The following is a 19,918-nucleotide window of genomic DNA, read 5'->3' on the forward strand; positions in this document are numbered from 1 at the left end:
TTCTTGCTTTTATGTAAATTTTTGGCATGAGTGTGTTCTCTCTCTGACTGCTGGTTTGCTTGCAAACTAGATCTGAGGTAAAGGCAGGGGGGGATTGTGGGTATTAGGTTGTCTCGAGCTTCTTCTCGATGCAGAGCTTGCAAGCGGCCGACACGGAGCCGAGGATCGGCTCCGAACCCAGGTGTAAGAACAAAGGCGAGATGAACACTCCACATGGAACGTTATGGTAAGGACATAACTTCTAATTCCCCAGGACAAGGTCAGCTCCCTGACCTCCCATTTCAAAGCCCTGTTGCAGACCCCAATAATAACTGCAAGGCAATTCCTAAGGACCCTGGGCCTAATGGCAGCCACCATCCCCATGCTTCCAATAGCCAGAGTGCACATGCGAAAGCTACAGTGGTATCTAGAAAATGTTCGGTCTCAGCACTAACATCCTCTAGAGAAAGACATCACTCTCCTGCCCTGCCTAAATGCAGAAGTAATTTTGTGGATTTATTAAGTCCCGCTCAACCCGGGCTTTCCTTTGCAGCCTCCTCTCCCAACCCAGGTTATACATACAGATGCTTCAGACTCAGGATGGGGAGACACAATTGACATCCTACAGGGTCCAAGCAAAGTGGCACCCTTCCTTAAGGAACAAACACATCAACGTGAAGGAAATGACAGCAGTCCTTCTAGCACTGAAAACCTTCAGCCCACTCCTACTACCAGGTGTTCTCCAAATAATAACAGACAACACCACAGTTATGTGGTACCTCAGCTAGCGGGAGGAACAAAAGCGTACCACCTGTGCAGACTAATCTTACTGGTATGGGACCTAGCCTCTCGACACAACTTGTCCCTGCAGGCATCCTACATCCCCTCGCAGGACAACAAACAAGCAGACCTTCTAAGCAGGACATCCTCTCCACAGCACGAATGGATGTTGGGACAGGAATGTCTTCCTAGACATTGTCCACCCTTGGGGCACTCCTCAAGTAGACTTGTTTGCCTCTCCCCAGAACAAACAACTGCAGACCTTCTGCTCCAAGACCTACTCCCCTCTGGCTTGGAGAGTAGACACTTTCAGCATTTCTTGGAAGGGAAGGTTTCTATATGCCTTTCCTCCCTTCCCACTAAATCAGATAGTCCTCCTGAAAATCAGGAGAGACAAACCAAAAATCTTGTTGGTGACCCCCTACTACTGGCCAAGGCAGCACTGGTTCCCCCTACTTCTCAGTCTGGCTAAGGGAAATCACCACAAATTACCCCACAAGGTGGATCTTCTGACACAGCAAAAGGGAACCCGCATCCACCCACACTTGCAGATGTCACTGATCCTGTAGGTAATTAACTTCTAATTCCCTTCAGGTATCACTACTCAGGGGATGTGCTTTCAGTCCTGAGGGAGGCCAGGAAACCTACTACAAGAAAATAATATTTAGCTAAATGGGAAAGATTTTCAAAATGATGTTTGGACAAGGGCAGGGATCCATGCATCGCAGATCCCCCCCTAGTTCTTGCATGTGTGTGTCAACTAGTAAAGGGTGGACCCTTACTCTTCAGTGAAAATCCACCTTTCAGCAATCTTAGCCTGCCTACCACTAGATCCTCCCCTGCTAACCAGGCTCGACGTGAAGCTATTCTTAAAAGGGGTCTTGCACATCAGACCTCCAAGAAAGCCCATCACACCACCCTGGGTCCTTAACTTAATTTTGGAAAAACTAACCCAGTCTCCATTTGAACCTGCTAGTTTGGCTACTCTACAGATGTGCACATGGAAGACAGTACTGCTAGTGGCCATAACTTCAGCCAGAATGGTGTCTGAATTACAGGCACTAATGGCTTGCCCCCCACATACACTACCTTCCACAAGGACAGAGTAACACTAAGAACTAACCCTTCCTTCATGCCAAAGGTGATGAATGATCTGTCCTTAAACCAATCTATTCATCTGCCCACCTTCTACCCCTTTCCTACCAGTGATGGTGAGAGAATACTCCACTCCCTGGATGTACACAGGCAGCTAAGATTTTACCTAGACAAAACAAAATCCATTAGAAAATCCAATCAACTCTTTGTTTATTTCCACTCAAGGGCCCTGGGCAAGGCAGTCTCCAAACAAACCATCGCATGCTGGATTAGAAAAGCCATTTGCCTCTGTTATTCACACCATGGCAAAAAGCTCCCACAGGAAGTCAAAGCTCACTCCACCGGGGCAGTGGCAGCCTCCAAAGCCTTTTTAAAAGGCCTGGACACCACTTCCATACTGGAAGCAGCCACATGGTCCACCAGTCACACTTTCACGAAACACTACAAGCTAGACAGTGTCTCCAGACCAATGGCAGGATTTCCCAGGGCAATCCTGCAGGCTTTGTGGAATCAGCCTCTTCTACCTCCACCCTTCCTTCCAACTTAGCTGTGATACTTTCGCACACCAAGAATACTGCAACATAGGAATAGAAGGACATAGAATAGTTGTGTAAAATCTTACCATAACCATAGATGTCCTTCTCTTCCATGTTGCAGTATTCCTTCCCACCCACCAAAACCCCCTTATCCTTCTTTCTCTCTGTCACTCGTATCCTCAGGTCTCTTGGGGTCTACACCCTATCCTGTGACCTGTGTAACCACATAATGGCTCCTTGATCCTATGACTGACATCACTGACTGCTACTCCTGCTGAGCCTTCAAGTTCTGAGGTCTGTGTGTGCAGACATCACATTTAAGGTCCCTGGTTTATGGCCCTACATGTGACGTCCCACACAACTACAACAGCTAAGCTGAAGCTTTTGTATAGGATCCGACGTACGGGTCGCCTGAGGTGGAAAATCATTCACCAAGAATACTGCAACATGAAAGAGAGTGACATCTATGGCTATGGTAAGAGTTTACACAACTATTCTTTTTTGTGATTTATCCCATCTAGGCCTCATTCAAGGTCCATAAGATGTTTTAAATCTTTTAAAATGACCACTGAAACAAGTAGGGAGTCCATAATGAGGACCTTTCTTAACACTGTGATAGAATAGGGAATCATCCCATCCCCCTCTCGATCCAGGGCATTTTTGGATGGCCCCTCTTCACTATTAATATGTTCTTCCCTGGTTTTTGTCTGTACACCAGTGGTTTCAGAGCTTCCATGCTTCCCAGAGCCTGTTACTTTGACAACAATATCTTCTTTTTTGGCTCTCATTTCATCTCATCTGCCTCATTCTGTCCCTAGGCTTTCTGGGCTGAGTGACTTACATGCCCAACTGCTATATGCTGGGTCTTCAGCTTCAACTTGCTTGAGACCATTCTTAGTGTCAGAGTCACCGTTCTCTGAGTTTTCAGCTCTAATCTCCTGTCAACATATTCCAGATTTGCATTCAAAACCATGGAGAGGATAATGGCTTCTCCATCAAGACATACTACAGAACGTCCTTTGGCACTTGTTCCACTCTCACACGTCCACCTGTTTGTTTCTAAACCCTCATATCTTGGTTTCTCAGAGACGGAGCAAATGGGATGCTCTCAGAGCATTGCCACAGTGCTAATAGGCTCCCAGGAAGAAAATATGTAAAATGAGTCACATGGTTCCAACCCCCCCCCCAGAGTTCCCCACCTCAGACATGGACTTGGGAGGATCATGAAGGCTCCCCCCAATCTTCTCCTGAAGATGCCCCATTTGGCAAGATCCTTGTGCTGATGGGAGAGAGATTGGATCGTGGTCCACTGAACCACCTTCTTTAGGTGAGGAAATGATCTTTGACTCTTACCATTCTGCTGCCTCTACCTCTTGGGTGGTCCCTCCTCCAAGACAGTCTTGCAGACTTGATTGCTTGGAGTGCATGACAGGTACCTGACACAGTAAAAGCTATACCTTGAAAGCATGACAATATCGACAGAATTTTAATACTCATAAGGATAGGCAGTTCTGGTCAAAAGACTCTCTGGTGGACTCTATGATCTTTGCAGCAGCCACCAAGAAGGAGCTGTCAGAAATCTTGCACTTTCCATCCTCCTGTTAAAGAATCTGGAATGATAGAATGGGGAAGTGAACCTGTAGGCACATTTGCCTTGAGGGCAGTAAACTACACAACACATAAGAATCCCTTCCAAACGGATCAGGCTCTGTGTACTTTTGAAAAAAAGCTTCCTTGACAAGATTATCAGAACCAGTTACAGACAACCCTGGGAAACAAGCTTTGAATGTCACAAATCTCTCCATGTGTGTGCTTCACAATGGTGCAAACAAGCTTTGAATGGCACAATCCTCTCCATGTACTTGACAATGCTGCCAATGGGGCATTTAGAGCGGCAGGTACTGATCTCATGATGCAGCGCCAGACTTGACTTTGCCAATGTAATTTTGTAGACGGTTTCAAAGTATCTTTCACCAAAGTCTCCTTTGATGGCACCTCCCTGTTTGGCCATACGATGAAAAAGTTATTCAGTTGTGAAGAGGAAGGCAAGATTAAGTCTGCCATATGAGTTGCACTGAGAGCCCTCAATGACCATCCACCAGGAATCAGAAGGGCTTCAAATCCCCAACATCAAGCCTTTGATTCTGCCTCAGGAAAGCTGACCCAGCAACATTTCCTTTAACTGACACCAGCCAAGAGGTTGAAGGGGTCTGCCAAGTGAGGGTTTTTGCAGTATGTTCCCCAGAAGGCAGAACCAGTAGCACTTCTGGAGGCCGTCTGTGGACATCTTTCTCTCTCTACACAAGTGTATAGCTGACCATCGGGCATATGGGTGAGAGAGAGGTAATATGCCCAAAACCTTTCCTTTTTCCCTCCCCAAGATACCACTACCAGATACTGCTGTTCAGAAAAAGGCCATCCAAGAGGCCCCATCAGAACAGATTCGGTTAGGAAAATGTCCTTCCTTGGATCACTGTTGTACTATTACTAACAGATGGGATATCCTGCCAAATAGCTGTATGTCTGTCCAGCATACCAAAGCCTGGATGCCCTCATATTGTCATGACATACATCCAACATATGATCTCATCCTGAAAGAAGTAGAGGTACATAAAGGGCATAGGGAGATTCATATCTCTTCCTCTGTCTTTGGACAGATAAGTTACCCCATTGGGTACCCTCCTCTTCTGTACTTTATATTCTTAAAAAAAAAAGAAATTGTACGTCTTTGATGAAAGGAAAATGTGATTGCAGGAGGCAGATTCTTTACAGAGATCATCATACAAAGTGTCTTTTTTGTTTAGGTACTGACCATGTCTGTAGAGATTATTCTATTTGCCAGTTGTTTGTGTCTAAGATTGTGCATAGCAGTCTATCTTCACTTAAGATTTACCTTGAGAACCAGTAGCTTAAACCTCTTGCCCAAGGTAAAATGGTATCCGAGGCCTCATTTGCTGATGTTCATCAGATGTCAAAGAAGTCTAAAAAGCTAAAGCTTTAGACTTCTGTTGTTGCATCAGACTGGACATCTCAGTTATCTCTCTTGATGAGGTCTTGAATTGTACATTTGTTACTGCTGTACCCTCTGTCATAACCTCCTCCCCATGGAGGCTGATGTAGGGCAGCTATACCTAATGTCTGACCAGTTGTCCACTTCTTGTAAGAAGGGGGAACCTTGGCTTGTAATTTTGAAGGGACATTACAATATACCTCAGATCTTAATTAGGGAAGAAGTTCCTGGTTATTTGATCAAGGTGTGTCAGGACTCAGAGATGCTTCTTATTTGCGACAACTGCCTGTACAAAATGTAGTAGTAGAAGACTGAGCATACAGTTTCCTCTCAGACATCCAGAGATTCTCAGTGATTGCCAGGATTTCACACAGAGCCTTTTCCAAGCTATCATTTTATTAAAGCCTTCTCCTTTTTTTTCTGCTGCTGCTGTGTCTCTTTCTTCTCCACTTCCTCCCAAAAGACAAAGAGAAAAATCTAAGGATGAAAAGAATTCTGAAACTGATGGGGGTGATTCCTTGACCTATTCTTCCCAAATTCATTCTCCAGTGACTTGTGTCTCTCATGATGATGATGATGATGGTGACAGTTTGTATCCTGATTTCCCCTTTGTGGAGGAACTTTCTTTTGGAGATAATAATATTAAAGTGATGCTGCATTTTCAGTGTGAAGGTTCTAAATTATCAGATATCCAGAAAATATACTGTGCTTTTTTGAAAATAGAGGTACCTAATTCCTCTATCATCAGTTCTATTTTTGAAGCCTTATTGTTTAATCTCTTTACTGCTTCGCTTAATCCAGAACCTCATGCCCTGGAGAAACCAGATAGATTCTACAAAGGGCCAGACTCTGAAAAGTTGTTTTATAATATCCCTGCCATAGATCCATCTGTTATTACTCTTTTTAATGTAAAGCCTGCTAGGTTTCTCCCTTTCTCAGATATTTGCCCACTGACAAAGACAGCAGGGCAATTAATAGATGCACCAAAAAGTGACTGTTAAGACCGTCTTTTACCCAAACCCATATGATCTGATATCACCTGTTTATTTTGCATAACTTAGGCAATGTGTCAGATTTTAAGGACTAGGAAGATCAAACGTCCTGCATTATTTCTTCTTAAAACTCTCCTTCTCAGGTTGCTAGGCATTTTATTAAGTGCAGCTGTGATGCTGCTGATGCCTCTTTCAGAGCAGCTGCTACTGTTTGCTCTTAATCAATTTTCATGGCTTAGATTTCAGGCTTTACCTGAAGATGTTAAGGCAAAGCTTCTAGACTCCTGTCTGCATAGCAACATCTCTTTGGTTCTGTGGCTGCAGAACTTTTCACGATTTTGCAGGAGAAAGGTAAGGTTATGCAAGGTCTCAATCAAATCTTTTTCTTTCTTCTCTTCCTAAGTAATAAAGCAATTACCCTTCTAAGGCTGGTCCCTTTGTTCATAAGGAACAGAAACATTCTTAAAAAGGTAAAAGACCCAATAAATGTAGATTTCTGGACAAGTCTCTGCAGGATCCCAAAGTTTCAAAACCCTCCTTTCCTGCAAGCCAGCCTGTTTGACTAAAAGCCTCTACCTCCCCAATTCCAACTTTCCACCTCAGCTGTTCTTAGGTTACTTTGACCAAAAGCAATATCTCTCTCCCAGACTGCCAGTCTATAACTTCATACAGATGAAATTCTGTGTATCATTCAGAGAGGATACAGAATGTTTTGGATTACATCTCCTAGTCCTTCAGGGTTCCCACAACCTCCTGCAATCAAGATTTGCCTTATTATTCCTCTTCTTTGAGCTCTTTTTACCCAGGGGACAATAGAATTTGCACCTCCTCATTAGGAAAAGAGGTTTTTATTTGGGAATGTTTCTGGTTCCCAGAAAGGAGGTCAATTAGTGACCAGTTTTAAACCTCTCTTTCCCCAACACCCTTCTCAGAATCCCAAGTTTCAAAATATTGACCCATCAGTAGTTATTCAATTATGCTTCCATAAGCCTTTTTCATACATTGGATTTAAAGGATGTTTGTCTTTATATTCTTATTCATCTGACTTGCAAGAAATTCTCAAGATTTTGTGTCTCTTCATATCACTTTCAGTTTTCTGTTTTATCCTTTGGTCTTTCAACTGCCTCAAGGTTTTTCACTAAATATGGTTGCCTTATGCAGATCTTGAGCAGTACACATCTGTCCTTATCTGGACAAACTCTTAATTTTGGCTCCTTTCCAAGCGATTCTAATAGCACATTTGGATTTTGTTATGAATTTTAACAATCTGGGGTTCATTCTGAACCTGACGTTTTGCTAGCTTCATCCCAGAATTGGATCTTCTAGAATGCAGACTCAATATTTGTCAATGACAGCCTTTCTTCACAGTAAACAAGGTTATCTTCCTGTCAGATTACTTTCAGAATATACTTCTCTTGAATGTGTCCTCAGCAAGAGAGATATTGAGAGCCCTAGGATATATGGCATCAATGATCCCTTTGATACCTTGTGCCAGACTCCACATAAGGAAGAGTCAGTGGGATTCAGTGGTATCTCAAGTCCATTTGGAGTCTACATTGCCACCCATTAACTATCCTAATTCTTTAATAGCCCTTTATCAAAAAGGAATTCCGGTGGTGGATTAACCAGATTGCACTCAATCCAGGAGGGCCCTTTCTGGTTCCCTCTCCTTGTCAACAAGTGTTGATGCATATTTCCGCTCTGGCATGATGAACTTGTTCCAAGGACGTCAGAGTCCTCGGTGTTTGGTCACTCAGAAGAAGGTACCACATAAATGTAAAGGAAATTAAAGCACTCATGCTAGCCCTTTGGTCTCTTCATTGTCTCTGGACTCTGGGTCCACTTCGGATTTACATAGACAGTGTCACTATTATGCGGTACATTAAAAAGCTGAGAAAACATGAAGTCTTACAGTGGATGTAAAAAGTGTGCACACCCCTGATAAAATGCCAGGTTTTTGTGATATAAAAAAATGAGACCATAGTAAATCATTTCAAACTTTTTCCCATCTTTAATGCGACCTGTAAACCTGTACAGTTCAATTGAAAAATAAACAAATCTGTTAGGGGGAAAAATATAAAAAATAAAAAACGTACAATAAGCTGGTTGCATAAGTGTGCACACCCTTAAACTAATACTTTGTTGAAGCACTTTTTGATTTAATTACAGCTTTCTGTCTGCTTGGGTAGGTGTCTTATCAGCATGGCACATCGTGACTTGACAATACTTGAGCACTCTTCTTGCAAAAAGCCTCCAAATCTGTCAGATTGCAAGGGCATCTCCTGTGCACAACCCTCTTCAGGTCACCCCCACAGATTTTCTATTGGGTTTGGGACTGGGCTGTGGCTGGGCCATTCCAAAACTTTAATTTCCTTCTGGTGAACCCATTCATTTGTTGATTTGGATGTATGCTTGGGGTCATTGTCGTGCTGAAAGGTGAAATTCCTCTTCATCTTCATCTTTCTAGCAGACGCCTGAAGGTTTTGAGCCATAAGTGACTGGTGTTTGGAACTGTTCATAATTCCCTGCACCTTGACTAAAGCCCCAGTTCCAGCTGAAGAAAACCAACCCCAAAGCATGATACTGCCACCACCATGCTTCACCATGGGGATGGTGTTCTTTTGGTGATGCGAAGTGTTGTTTTTGCGCCAAACGTACCTTTTGGAATTGTGGCCAAAAAGTTCAACCTTGGTCTCATCAGACCATAACACATTTTCCCACATGCTTTTGGGAGACTTGATGTATTGTTTTAAAATTTTAGCCGGGCCTGGATGTTTTTCTGTGTAAGAAAAGGCTTCCGTTTTGCAAACCTACCCAATAGTCCAGACATTTGGAGAATACAGGAGATTGTTGACACATGTAGTACACAACAAGTACTTGCTAGAAATTCCTGCAGCTACTTCAGTGTTGCTGTAGTTCTCTTGGCAGCCTCCCTGACCAGTTTTTGTCTAGTCTTTTCATCAATTTTGGAGGGACGTCCAGTTCTTTGCAACATCATTGTTGTCTCATATTTTCTCCACTTTTTGATGACTGTCTTCACTGTGTTCCATGGTATATCCAATGCTGTGGAAGTTTTTTTTGTACCCTTCTCCTGACTGATACCTTTCAACAGTGAGATCCCTTTGATGCTTTTCAAGCTCTCTGCGAACCATGGCTTTTGCTGTAGCAGGCAACTCTAGTAGGATAGCTGAACTTTATCTGGGGTTAATCAGTCTCTCTTTAATTTGATGGCAGGTGTGTATCCAAGAAGACTGAATGTTGTAATTAAATCAAAAGGTGCTTCAATAAAGTATTAGTTTAAGGGTATGCACACTTATGCAACCAGCTTATTGTTTTATTGTACGTTTTTTATTTGTTATATTTTCCCCCCAACAGATTTCTTTTTCAATTGAATTGTACAGGTTATATGTAGATCACATTAAAGGTGGGAATATTTTGAAATTATTTATTGTGGTCTCATTTATTTATATCACAAAAACCTGACATTTTAACAGGGGTATCTACACTTTATATCCACTGTATGTTTCTGCAGTCTAGTTTTGATTGCTTGGGACAGAACAATTCAGCATGCTATTTTATTCGGGTCGTGTATATTCTTTCAGAGAGGAACAGCGTGGCAGATATTTTTGATCAGATCCAGAGCAGACGCTCAAAAATGGATGCTAAACAGTCAATTCTTTCTGGACATTGCCTATCAGTGGGGTGATCAACAGATGGCTATCTTTTTGCTTCCACACACAACAAACCATTCAGGCTGTTCTTTTCCATGAGTGCCATGTCCTTAGAATTGGAGGATGAATGCCATTCCCACTCTTTCGAAGGGGATATTCTTTTATGTTTACCATCCATTTCCACTGATGCCCAAAGTCCTTCTAAAAGTCAAGGACAAGCAAAAAACCTCGTTGGCAACTCCTTGTAGGCTCATGCAGCATTGGTACCTCCTTCTCTACCATTTGACCAAAGGCAGTCATCATGTTCTCTCACAGGATGGACTTCCATATGCAGAACAAAGGTACTCTAATTCAGCCCAATGTGCAGACTTTGAATCTGACTCTCTTGGTGATAGAATCTTAATTACTTTAGACACCATTTTTCTCAGGACTTGCTTACGGTTTTACAGAGGGCCAGAAAATCAACTACAAGGAGATCATAGGTTTCTACATGGTAACAGATTTGCTATGTGGTGGCAAAAGAAAAGTCAAGACCCTTTATCAACCAGGTATTTCTAATGCTATTGTCTACTTGTGTCAAGTGCTCAGTACTGGGTCGTGAGCTATGTCCTGGAAACAAAATAAACTTACTCTATCTCCTTTTGAGCCTGCAGCCTCATAATTTCTCTCAAATCTGAATTATCTGTGAAAAATTCTTGACAAGGAGTGGGTATTATATTACTAGTGGCTTTGACTTCTGCTGGAATGGTGTCAGAACTGGAAACAATGATGGCTATTTTACCCTTCCCCATTTCACCATAAGGGTAGGGTTACTCTTTGGACTAATCGCTCTGTTGTCTAATGTTGTTAATGATTTGTCTTTGAATCACACTGTCCGCTTTCTATTTTTTTTTTCTTGTTCCTCAGAGTACAGGGGTAGAGACTGTTGTATTCTCTAGGTAGATACCGACAGCTCAAGTTTTATTTAGATAAGAATAGGACTATATGAAAGTCTGACCAGCTTTTTGCATCTTCCAAGACAAGAACTCTGGGTCTCTTGTTTCCAAACAAAACATTTTTTTAGCTGGATTTCTAAGACCTTTTGTTGTTCTTTGCAGTGTCCATCTTTCATGGTCTTTTGGACTGTAACTTATGTCAGCTTTCCTCCAACATTTTTTTCTTACACAGCTTTGTGGTTCTCCCATCTGTTAGTAATATTGAAACAGTGATCTTAAGGAGGACGTACTACAGTTGTGTAAGAACTTAATGTAACCGTACCCATCCAGTTGATCCCTGTTGCGGTATTGTATCCTTCCTTTCCCCCTGTTCTCATTCCCGCCTTCCTATGAGAATTCTTCAGTGGCTTCTCTCCTTCCAGTGGTCACAGATGTTAAACCCCCTGTCTTTACTGATTCACCTAACATCATCATACAAGAGACATTTGAATTGGTGTCTGGTCTCACCAAATTGTCTGCCCCTTCATTCTACCCCTCTTAGCAGCAGTAGTTAGGCTCCTCTTCTCTGGGTTGGGGGGCATTTCATGGTGAGGGAGGTGGGAGGAGGATGTTCACATGCAGATGCCAACTTTCATCTAAATGTTCTGGAGATGAGTGGTGGTCCTACTGTTGCAGGAATTTCTGAACCTCCTTTTCCAGGGAGTGATCTTGATCCAAATGGCATGTCAGTGGCTTGGTACATCAGCAGGCAGGGAGGCTCCCTCCACTTTTGTAGAGAGGCTGTGAGGGTATGGCAGTGAGCAAAGCTCATTCCCAGGAGAGTGAACTATCTAGCGGACAAGCTAAGCAGGTCTATCCTGATGCTTTAGAAGTATTCCCTCAACCCATTAGTGGCTCAACAGATATTCATTTGCTGGGGCACATCCTGCTGTGATCATTTGCCACTCCCACCAATACAAAATGCAGCAGTTACTTTGCCTTTTTGCCCCCAGAGGAGCAGTCACCAAGGGATTCCTAGTTTGTCAGTGGCCCCCAGTCTACTTTTTTCATTCCCACCTATTTTCCCCCATACCTAGGTTTCTTTAGAAAGCATTATGATACAAATCTATTGTGATTCACATTGCCTGTCCTATGGCCCAGACTGATCGGGTTCCCATGTTGAGGCCTCACTTGAAAAAGCTTCCTGGCTTATGGAACTGCAACCAGATTTTCTTTTTCAGCTGTCAGGCCAGCCTCTCCAAGACTTTTACAATCTCAAGCTTGCTGAATGGTATCTCCAATTCTTGTTTTTGCCAAGGATGCTTTCTTATCAAAAAATGATGGTTCCGTTTCTATCTGCTTCCCAGAAACAGTCTACTCAAAAAAAGGGTATAAAAGGGAAAAATTATTGTTTTAGTTAACTTTCTTGCAAAATGTAGACCCCTTCTCTGCCCTTGTACTAGAGATTTTTCATAGCAACTGTGTATATGCAAAGGATCTAGTTTCTCCACAGTTACAGTACAACTAGTCTGTATCTCCAGCTAGTGTTGTAGTTTTCAAGAACATTCCCTGGCTTCTCACAAACTGTAAAAGGACTTCTTCCAAGGATTATATGTGCTATGCTCTCCTGTAAAGTATCCCACACCTTCTTGGGGTCTAAACTTTGTGAGGCTGTGATTCACCCTCTTTAAGAGGTATAAAATTTCTGTCCTGAAAAACTATTTTCTTGTTGTTATTACTTCTGCCAGGAGAATGTTGGAACTTCATGCATTATCAGTCATTGTCTCCTACTTGTCATTCCACAAAAGTAGAGTTTCTCAGAGAACCAGTTCATCATGTATTTCAAAGGTAGCATCAGAATCTAACCTGAACCAATCCATTCATTTGTCTGTATTTTTTCTAAACCATAAAATTCGATGAGAATAGTTCACACACTAGATGTTCACCTCCAACTGTGACTCTTAATTACATCAAGTTCATCAGAAAGGAATCTCAGATGTTAGTTTCTTTTTCTCCAAGTAAATTGGGGAAAAGGTTTTAAAAGCCATTTAGATAGGGTTTGTTTAGGAATGTATAACCTTTAATGTGAAGTTGTTCAGTCTCGCCTTCATTCTGACTGATGGGGTTCGGAGCCGATCCTCGGCTCCAAGTCGGCCAAATTGCAAAGCTCGAGGTCTCGAACAGCTCGAGGCCAAAAAACCCTATCCCACAATGCACTTCTACCTTCCCCAGGTCTAGTTTGCCGCTGCAACAGATTGTGCGTTTCTATACAGCTCAGGCTGTTTGAGAGGTAAGTTTTGTCTTTTTCTTTGTTAGATAGAATAACTTTTGTCAGAGTTTGGGAGTTTTGAGAGTGTTTAGCTTAGGCTATCCTTTTTTGGGTTCTGCCGTTCTAGTTGTTTAATTTAAGAATCTTGTGTTCTCATTTTTTCTGGGCATTTGGCCCTGTTGATTCTGTTCCTCTTAGCCGGTAGGCTTAATTTCCCTATCCCTAAGCCGAGTTTGGCTTTTGTCATCTTTTTTGGTAGCCGGTTTGGCTTTTTGCCGTGTTAGGCTCTTTTGAGTTGTTTATCTTCAGCCAGTTAGGCGTTTTTTCTTTTAACTACAGCTTCAGCCGAGTTAGGCTTTTCTTAGTTGTATTTGTAGCCGGTTAGGCTTATATTGTGTGTTGTTGCTAACCTTTCATTGGTTAGTACAGTTGTATTTCATTGCTGTGATTTTGCTGTGCCAGTATGTCTGAAAAGGCTAGGTCAGGCTTTAAGAAGTGCCCTAAGTGTAATCAGATGATGTCCATTACCGATGGACACACTACATGTGAAACTCAACCAGAAACAGCTAAGGGTGATACAGTGAAATGTCTCTCTACCATAGACATCCTGATGTCTAGATAGGAGAGGAAATACCAGTCTGAGAAGAAGGGTTGGGCTGTACATCACGCTTCCTCTAAAAGAAATCTTCTGAGTTAGTATTACTACAACAGTGGATATACTTTATCTAAAATTGTTCAGTTCCTACGCAACAGTATTATCTGAAGGTAGTAGGTCCGTCTTTGTCAGCATACCCACCCGGTTTCCCCAGCCCCCTCAGGCTGACATGGTCTTGAAGATGTTGTTCGTTTTTTTTTTTTTGCTTTGCCTTATGGAGGCATAACTGAGGTTTGAAGAGGAAGATATTTTACAAAGCTTTATGAGTGAAAAAGAAGGGACTTGTAACCCAGGAAAGTTTCAGATGCTGAGCTATCTAACACTTAAAGTGATTAGTCATACTGTTGATATTAAACTTGCTTATCTGTGTATAACATTACAGTGAGTATATGATTTTGATTTATTGCTTGTTTGGAATGTAGGATTTGCTTTACAGAGTAATAATGTGATTATTTGTTTACTGAATTTCAGGAACAGATATTTGGTGGCCAGTTTCCATACTCAGTGAACCATTTTTTTCAGCCTTCTAGAAAATTCAAGTTTTAGAAAATATCAGAATTTAACAAAATCTGAACCTTATTTTTTATTAGAACTGTAATATGTCATTATGGTTCAATGCTTTTACTGTTTTTCCCCCCTTTCTTTAAACAACATTGCAAAAAAAATGCTTTTCTTTCCAGATTATGATAAGAAGTATCTTCTTGTTTTTGGATCGAACATATGTTCTTCAAAACTCAATGTTACCTTCCATTTGGTAAGTGCTGTATTTTATTTAAATTTTTTTTGTATGGTTTTTATTGACCCCAGTGCCTGCCAAAGATCTAGCCTCTACTACATGTGTATTTATTTCCCATTACTGGGGTGTGAGCTGTTTGTGACATGTCCATCATTCAGGCAGTCTTGAGAGTTTTTCCAGTTTTAAGTTTCACCTCTACCTTGCTGGCTGACATGAAAACTTTGTTATGCTTTCTCCTATGGGCTTGCACATTTCATTCCATGACTCACGAAAACTCTCACTTGTGCACATCTTGTTATAGCCCAGCATATCCTTGGCCCCTGGTATTGCACACTGTACACCTATCTGTGCAGTCACTGTAGCAGCAGGCTAGACTGCCTTTTCAGCAGGTCTGTATTAGATGAACGAAAGTTCATCTTGGCGAACGCTCACATGAGCGAATATTGCGGAACTCGAAACTGCAATTGTGAGATCGCGGTACAGTGAAGAGGGGAATATTTGCCCTTTCCTCACTGTAGTGGGTTCTCGGACTTGGAATATATATTTAGTGTGTGTGTGTGTGGGGGGGGGGCAGCCCCCCACAATTGCAGTTTTGAGTACCTGGATATTCGTTCATGTGAGTGTTCGCTAAGATGAACTTTCTTCATCTAATAAAGACTCTTCTCAGCACAGCATGGGCATGCCATCCTCTTCCTGCTACACCATTTCTCCCCTGCTCAGCTCTACCATCTTCCAAACTACTAGTCAGTTTTTGGTTATCTGGCTTTTTAATTGGGCTTCTTTGCTTTATGCCATGGAGCTTGGCTTCTAAGTGTGATATTCTTATGAAATGGGCAGTTGTTGTTGTTGTGTCTTTCGGCTTTTCCCGGTTAGGGGTTGCCACAGCGGAACTCCAGTCCGCTAATGATTGGCAGTTGATTTTTACGTGCTGAGTTGCCAGCCCTAGCGCACAACCTTCAACGAAGGTACGCCCATTCACGCATGTCTCCACGCAGAAGACGCTCTAGCTTTGAATCGAACCGGTCAGCGTCTTACTGTGAGGCGACAACGCTACCGCAGCACCACCACCGCGGATTCTTATGAAATTGGCAGTGCAAAGTCATATTCTGTATGGTGCTGGCCATAGTTTTTACTTTTTTGATCTATGAAACATGAAGTGTGTACTGATCATTGTTTCATGATGTTGAGAACCACAGCTAATCTTTATTAATACAGGAGTTATTTGTTTGAGTCGTGTGACTTTATACCTTTTTAGATGCGTTGTACTAATGGCTAAAGCAAGTAAAACTACATAGTCTTGTTTCCTTTTGAAAAAGCGTAACGGTTACATTACAGGGAAATTGAAGAACAACATAAACTTAAAACATTTTTCTTTTCTCAGTTTGCAATACAAGGTCCATTTATCTCCTTAAGTAGTGGTTATTATTTTCTAATTTGTTATGCCACAAATTGGCCTGGCTGGGATGGTACTTCAGCTGATGGTTGCTTTTCAAAGAAAGATCTCCAAAGAGCACCTCAACTTAGGGTAATTGCCACTGACAGCCTAGATGATGTGTTCTTTTTATCTTGATACATTTTAGAACTTTATTTCATGAAGATGTGCATCAGGTATTGAAGGAGGCAAGAAAACGTGCAACTCGAAAATCTTATTTACTACTGGAAAATGTTTTCTAGGTGATTTCTGACCAATAATAGAGGACTCATTATGGTGTCTAACCCTCTGGTTTTGAAATATTTGTGTGAACTACTCTGTGATGGCTTATCTTATCTTGTGCATCTATCAGTGTGCATTTTACTTGTCTGCCCATGGATACCTCTTTTTTTGTCTACAGTTTATGAAGGGAATGTTACACTTCAGTCCCCCTTGAAAGCACATTCCTCCTTCTTGGAATCTCAACTTTGTTCTTGAAAATTTACCTCGTCTCCTTTTAAACCTGCCTTTTCGGTTGATTTGAGGTTCATTACTTGGGAAACTGTTCTGCTTATGGCTTATTGCTCTGACATGTTCAGTGCTAGTCTCTGAACTTCAGGGTTTCACGGTGAGCCAACATTATATGATTTTTCACAAGGACAGAGTTGTTCTACTCATAAGTTATTTCTGAATTTACCCTGACTTCAAGCTCCATCTCCCAGTCTTTTTTTCTGGAATCTAAAAACAAGGGATAGAAGATTCTGCATATTTTGGATGTGCACAAGCTGTTTGGGTACTACCTTGACAGAACTATGCCTTTCAGGAAACCTGAACAGCTGTTTATTTCCTGTCCTGTCTGTAAGCAAACGATTGTCCATTGGTTGTTCTCTGCTATTGTTTGTGTTACTCCATGTTAAATCTATTCCAGGTAAGGTTAAGGCACATTCCACCAGAGCTTTATGCTCTTTGGTGGCATATTGGAAATGAGTAGACTCTAGAAGCATTCTGCAAGCAGCAGCCTAGTCTTCTCTTTTTACTTTTGAATGCAAGTTCCAGAGAAGGCTTTACAAAGGCCATTCTCCAGGGGCTCATCTCCTTCCAGGTAGAGTAAGCTTTGGGAATCTACCCATATGCCACTGAGGTAGTTGTGAAAGTCCTACTTACCTGTAACAGTAGATTTTTCGAATTTCACACTGCCTCAGTGGCAGCATTTACCCACCCACCACCCCACATTCTTAGTTAGCTTTCATTCTTTGTGCTGTTGTTTTATGGCTGTGAATTGGTTTGTTTCTGTCAATTCCTGCTTCCGGACTTTTTTGGTTCATCCTAGTTGGCACTAAAAACCTAATTAACTGACTTTCTCTGACAGGGGTTGGGCTTCTGATGTGAGGGACTTATCCAGTCCCCTATCAGAGGGAGTCAGTGGAAGGGATTATGAGCTCTGGAAAGCTGCCAGAAGCCATGTGCCATTGAGACAGTGTGAACTGTAAACATCTACTGTTACAGGTAAGTAGGACTTGGCACAACTGTACTTTCAGTGATAGAAATGTAATAGTAATAGCCAGATATTGATGACTTTTTATTCTTGTTTTATCATTTTCTTGGAATCTGGCCCATTGCATCATTCAAACTGCTGTATTATTCTAATCTCTGGGGTAACAGTAAACTAAAAAAAATATTTTCTTTCTCATGAGCAGTAACATTCCTAAGGATATTACTGAATTCACTGCTATTCAAATTCTTTCCAACTCTGAACAAAAACAAGATAGCACATGGCCCTTTTATGGTTCCCCCTTTTAAGAAACTATTATAGCAAGACTGTTTCTGAGAGCACTGGTGTACTTTCTTTATTACGTCCTCATTGTCTTTTGTATGCTGTTACATATGAAGAAAAATACAGTGGCTTTTCAGAAATGTATGGAACTGAGCTGCAGATACTTTGGTTATGTTTCTTATTAACAGAAGTTAGAGGGAATTCCTGTGATTGACAAACACAGTTGACTTATCAACAAGAATGACATTGCTTCCATTATCCAAATTGCAGCTTCTGACCCGCATATTCTTTGAATTATCCTTGGCTGTCCACTTTAACAGCTTGCCAGTCCAAGGCAGCTGGTCCTAAGAAACATCCCTTAAATTCACTGCAGAAGAAAACAGTATACAGGGCCCTAACTGCCTTTTTTGGACATGTTTTTAAGGCCACCTTCAAACCAGTACAGAAAATATAATGAGATGATGTATTTATTTGTGTATGTTATGTATGTATGTATTTATTTATTGATTTATTTATATACATTTGTTTACTGGGTAGAACAGTGATCAAGCAACGACCAGTTACAGGCTCAGGCAGGGCAAGTAAACAGGGTGGAAACTTTTTTTTTTTTTTTTAATTTTGCAAGGAAACCATCTGGATTGATAATGGACTCTGCAGTTGTCTGCTAACTGCTAGTAGCTTATGTTTTAGGAATATGGAATTGACTCCTAGATGCATTGAAAGGAGTAATGATTGTGACTCACAAAAGGAAATTGGGTACAATAATTTTTTTGCCATATTACACAGTTGTAGGGACTTTTTGAAGTGGTGTTGAAAGATGGATACATTTTCCATTCAGTGGAAACAAACTTTGTGCTTTTATTACTTTTTCTTTAGGCCAGAGAGTTTTCTTCAAGACAAAGCCAGGCTGATTTTGTTAACTCTTTCTTGATTTCCTCCAGTATTAAGCCTGCTCTCTCTTAATTTGCCATTACCTGTTATAATTAATTGCTAACTCTGCAACAGGCAAAAATCAATATCCCATCCTCCATTGTTTTGTTGTACGACCATTAAATATTTTGATAGAAGCTAAAATGTCTAATACAAGAAAATCTCATATACAGATGTCAACAAGATTTCTTTCCTAGACTTGAGATTCAAAACTAAATTGATTCAAAATTGGTTTATTCTTCAATTATGGTGCATTTCTTCTATGTTTGCTTATGTATCAGCTGACCCACAGCAGCTCATTCTTCTGCCAAAATCTTCCTTAAAGGGGTCTTCAAGACTCCTAGGATATCACAGCTCCCCTTCTTGGGCTTAGATGTTTATATTTGAGAAGATAAATTTACCTTGTAATGAACCAACACGTTCAACAGATTTAAAATGCCTGCTGTGGAAATCACTGTTGTGGTTGATGTTCCTTTTTGAAAAAGAATTTCAGCAGTACAAGTTTTCATGTATTAACCACATTGACTCCGTATTTACAATGAAAGGATGTATTTGAAAACGCATCATCTTTCCTTCCGAAGTAATTTCTGCAGTGATTAGTGTTTTTTCAACATTTTTACACTTTGGGGACTGGTGAAAATAGGATAATTATTTTGAGGACCACTAAGGCAGAAATAAAAAAAACATATCTATAAGGGACTACTTAAAACAATCGCTGTTTGAGCATTGCATACCAAAAGATATGAAGTCTGTAGCTTCAGTCCTTTATATGAGGAACAGACCAAAAATATGGGACAAAAATCTAGACATTTGAGAGTTATGCTAGCTACCTACCTCTTACACACACACACACACACACACACACACACACACACACACACACACACACACACACGTGTGCACCCTTACCCATAGCTCTCAACCAGAAAAGGGACAAATCCCAACAAAGTCCGGGAACAAATCCAGAAATAATTATTCAGGTACACTTTTCACATATTAGTGTTATTAAATTGAGACACTGAGAAAATAACAGAACATGAATGAATATGCATTTTTCTAAAGTTAAAGCAGTCTGTAATTATTGTCATTATTGATTAAGTGTAATTCATCACATTTTATCCAAAAGTCACCACTTTTAGGTAGGATTAAGAGGGATACAGTTAAAT

At 41.2% G+C, this 19,918-nt stretch overlaps 1 protein-coding gene across 1 annotated transcript in view; it reads left to right on the forward strand.

Annotated features, from left to right (window-relative positions):
- CUL4B (cullin 4B) overlaps positions 1-19,918 on the forward strand; it is a 3,236,793-nt gene that overhangs the window by 720,065 nt on the left and 2,496,810 nt on the right. The window contains exon 5 of the mRNA XM_044057336.1: positions 14,582-14,655. Coding sequence (XP_043913271.1) covers positions 14,582-14,655 — 74 coding nt within the window. The remainder of the gene's footprint in view (positions 1-14,581; positions 14,656-19,918) is intronic.

The sequence above is a fragment of the Protopterus annectens genome, chromosome 15.part0 (genome assembly GCF_019279795.1).
Source record: "Protopterus annectens isolate FY-2018-M chromosome 15.part0, PAN1.0, whole genome shotgun sequence".
Classification (NCBI taxonomy): Eukaryota; Metazoa; Chordata; order Ceratodontiformes; family Protopteridae; genus Protopterus; species Protopterus annectens.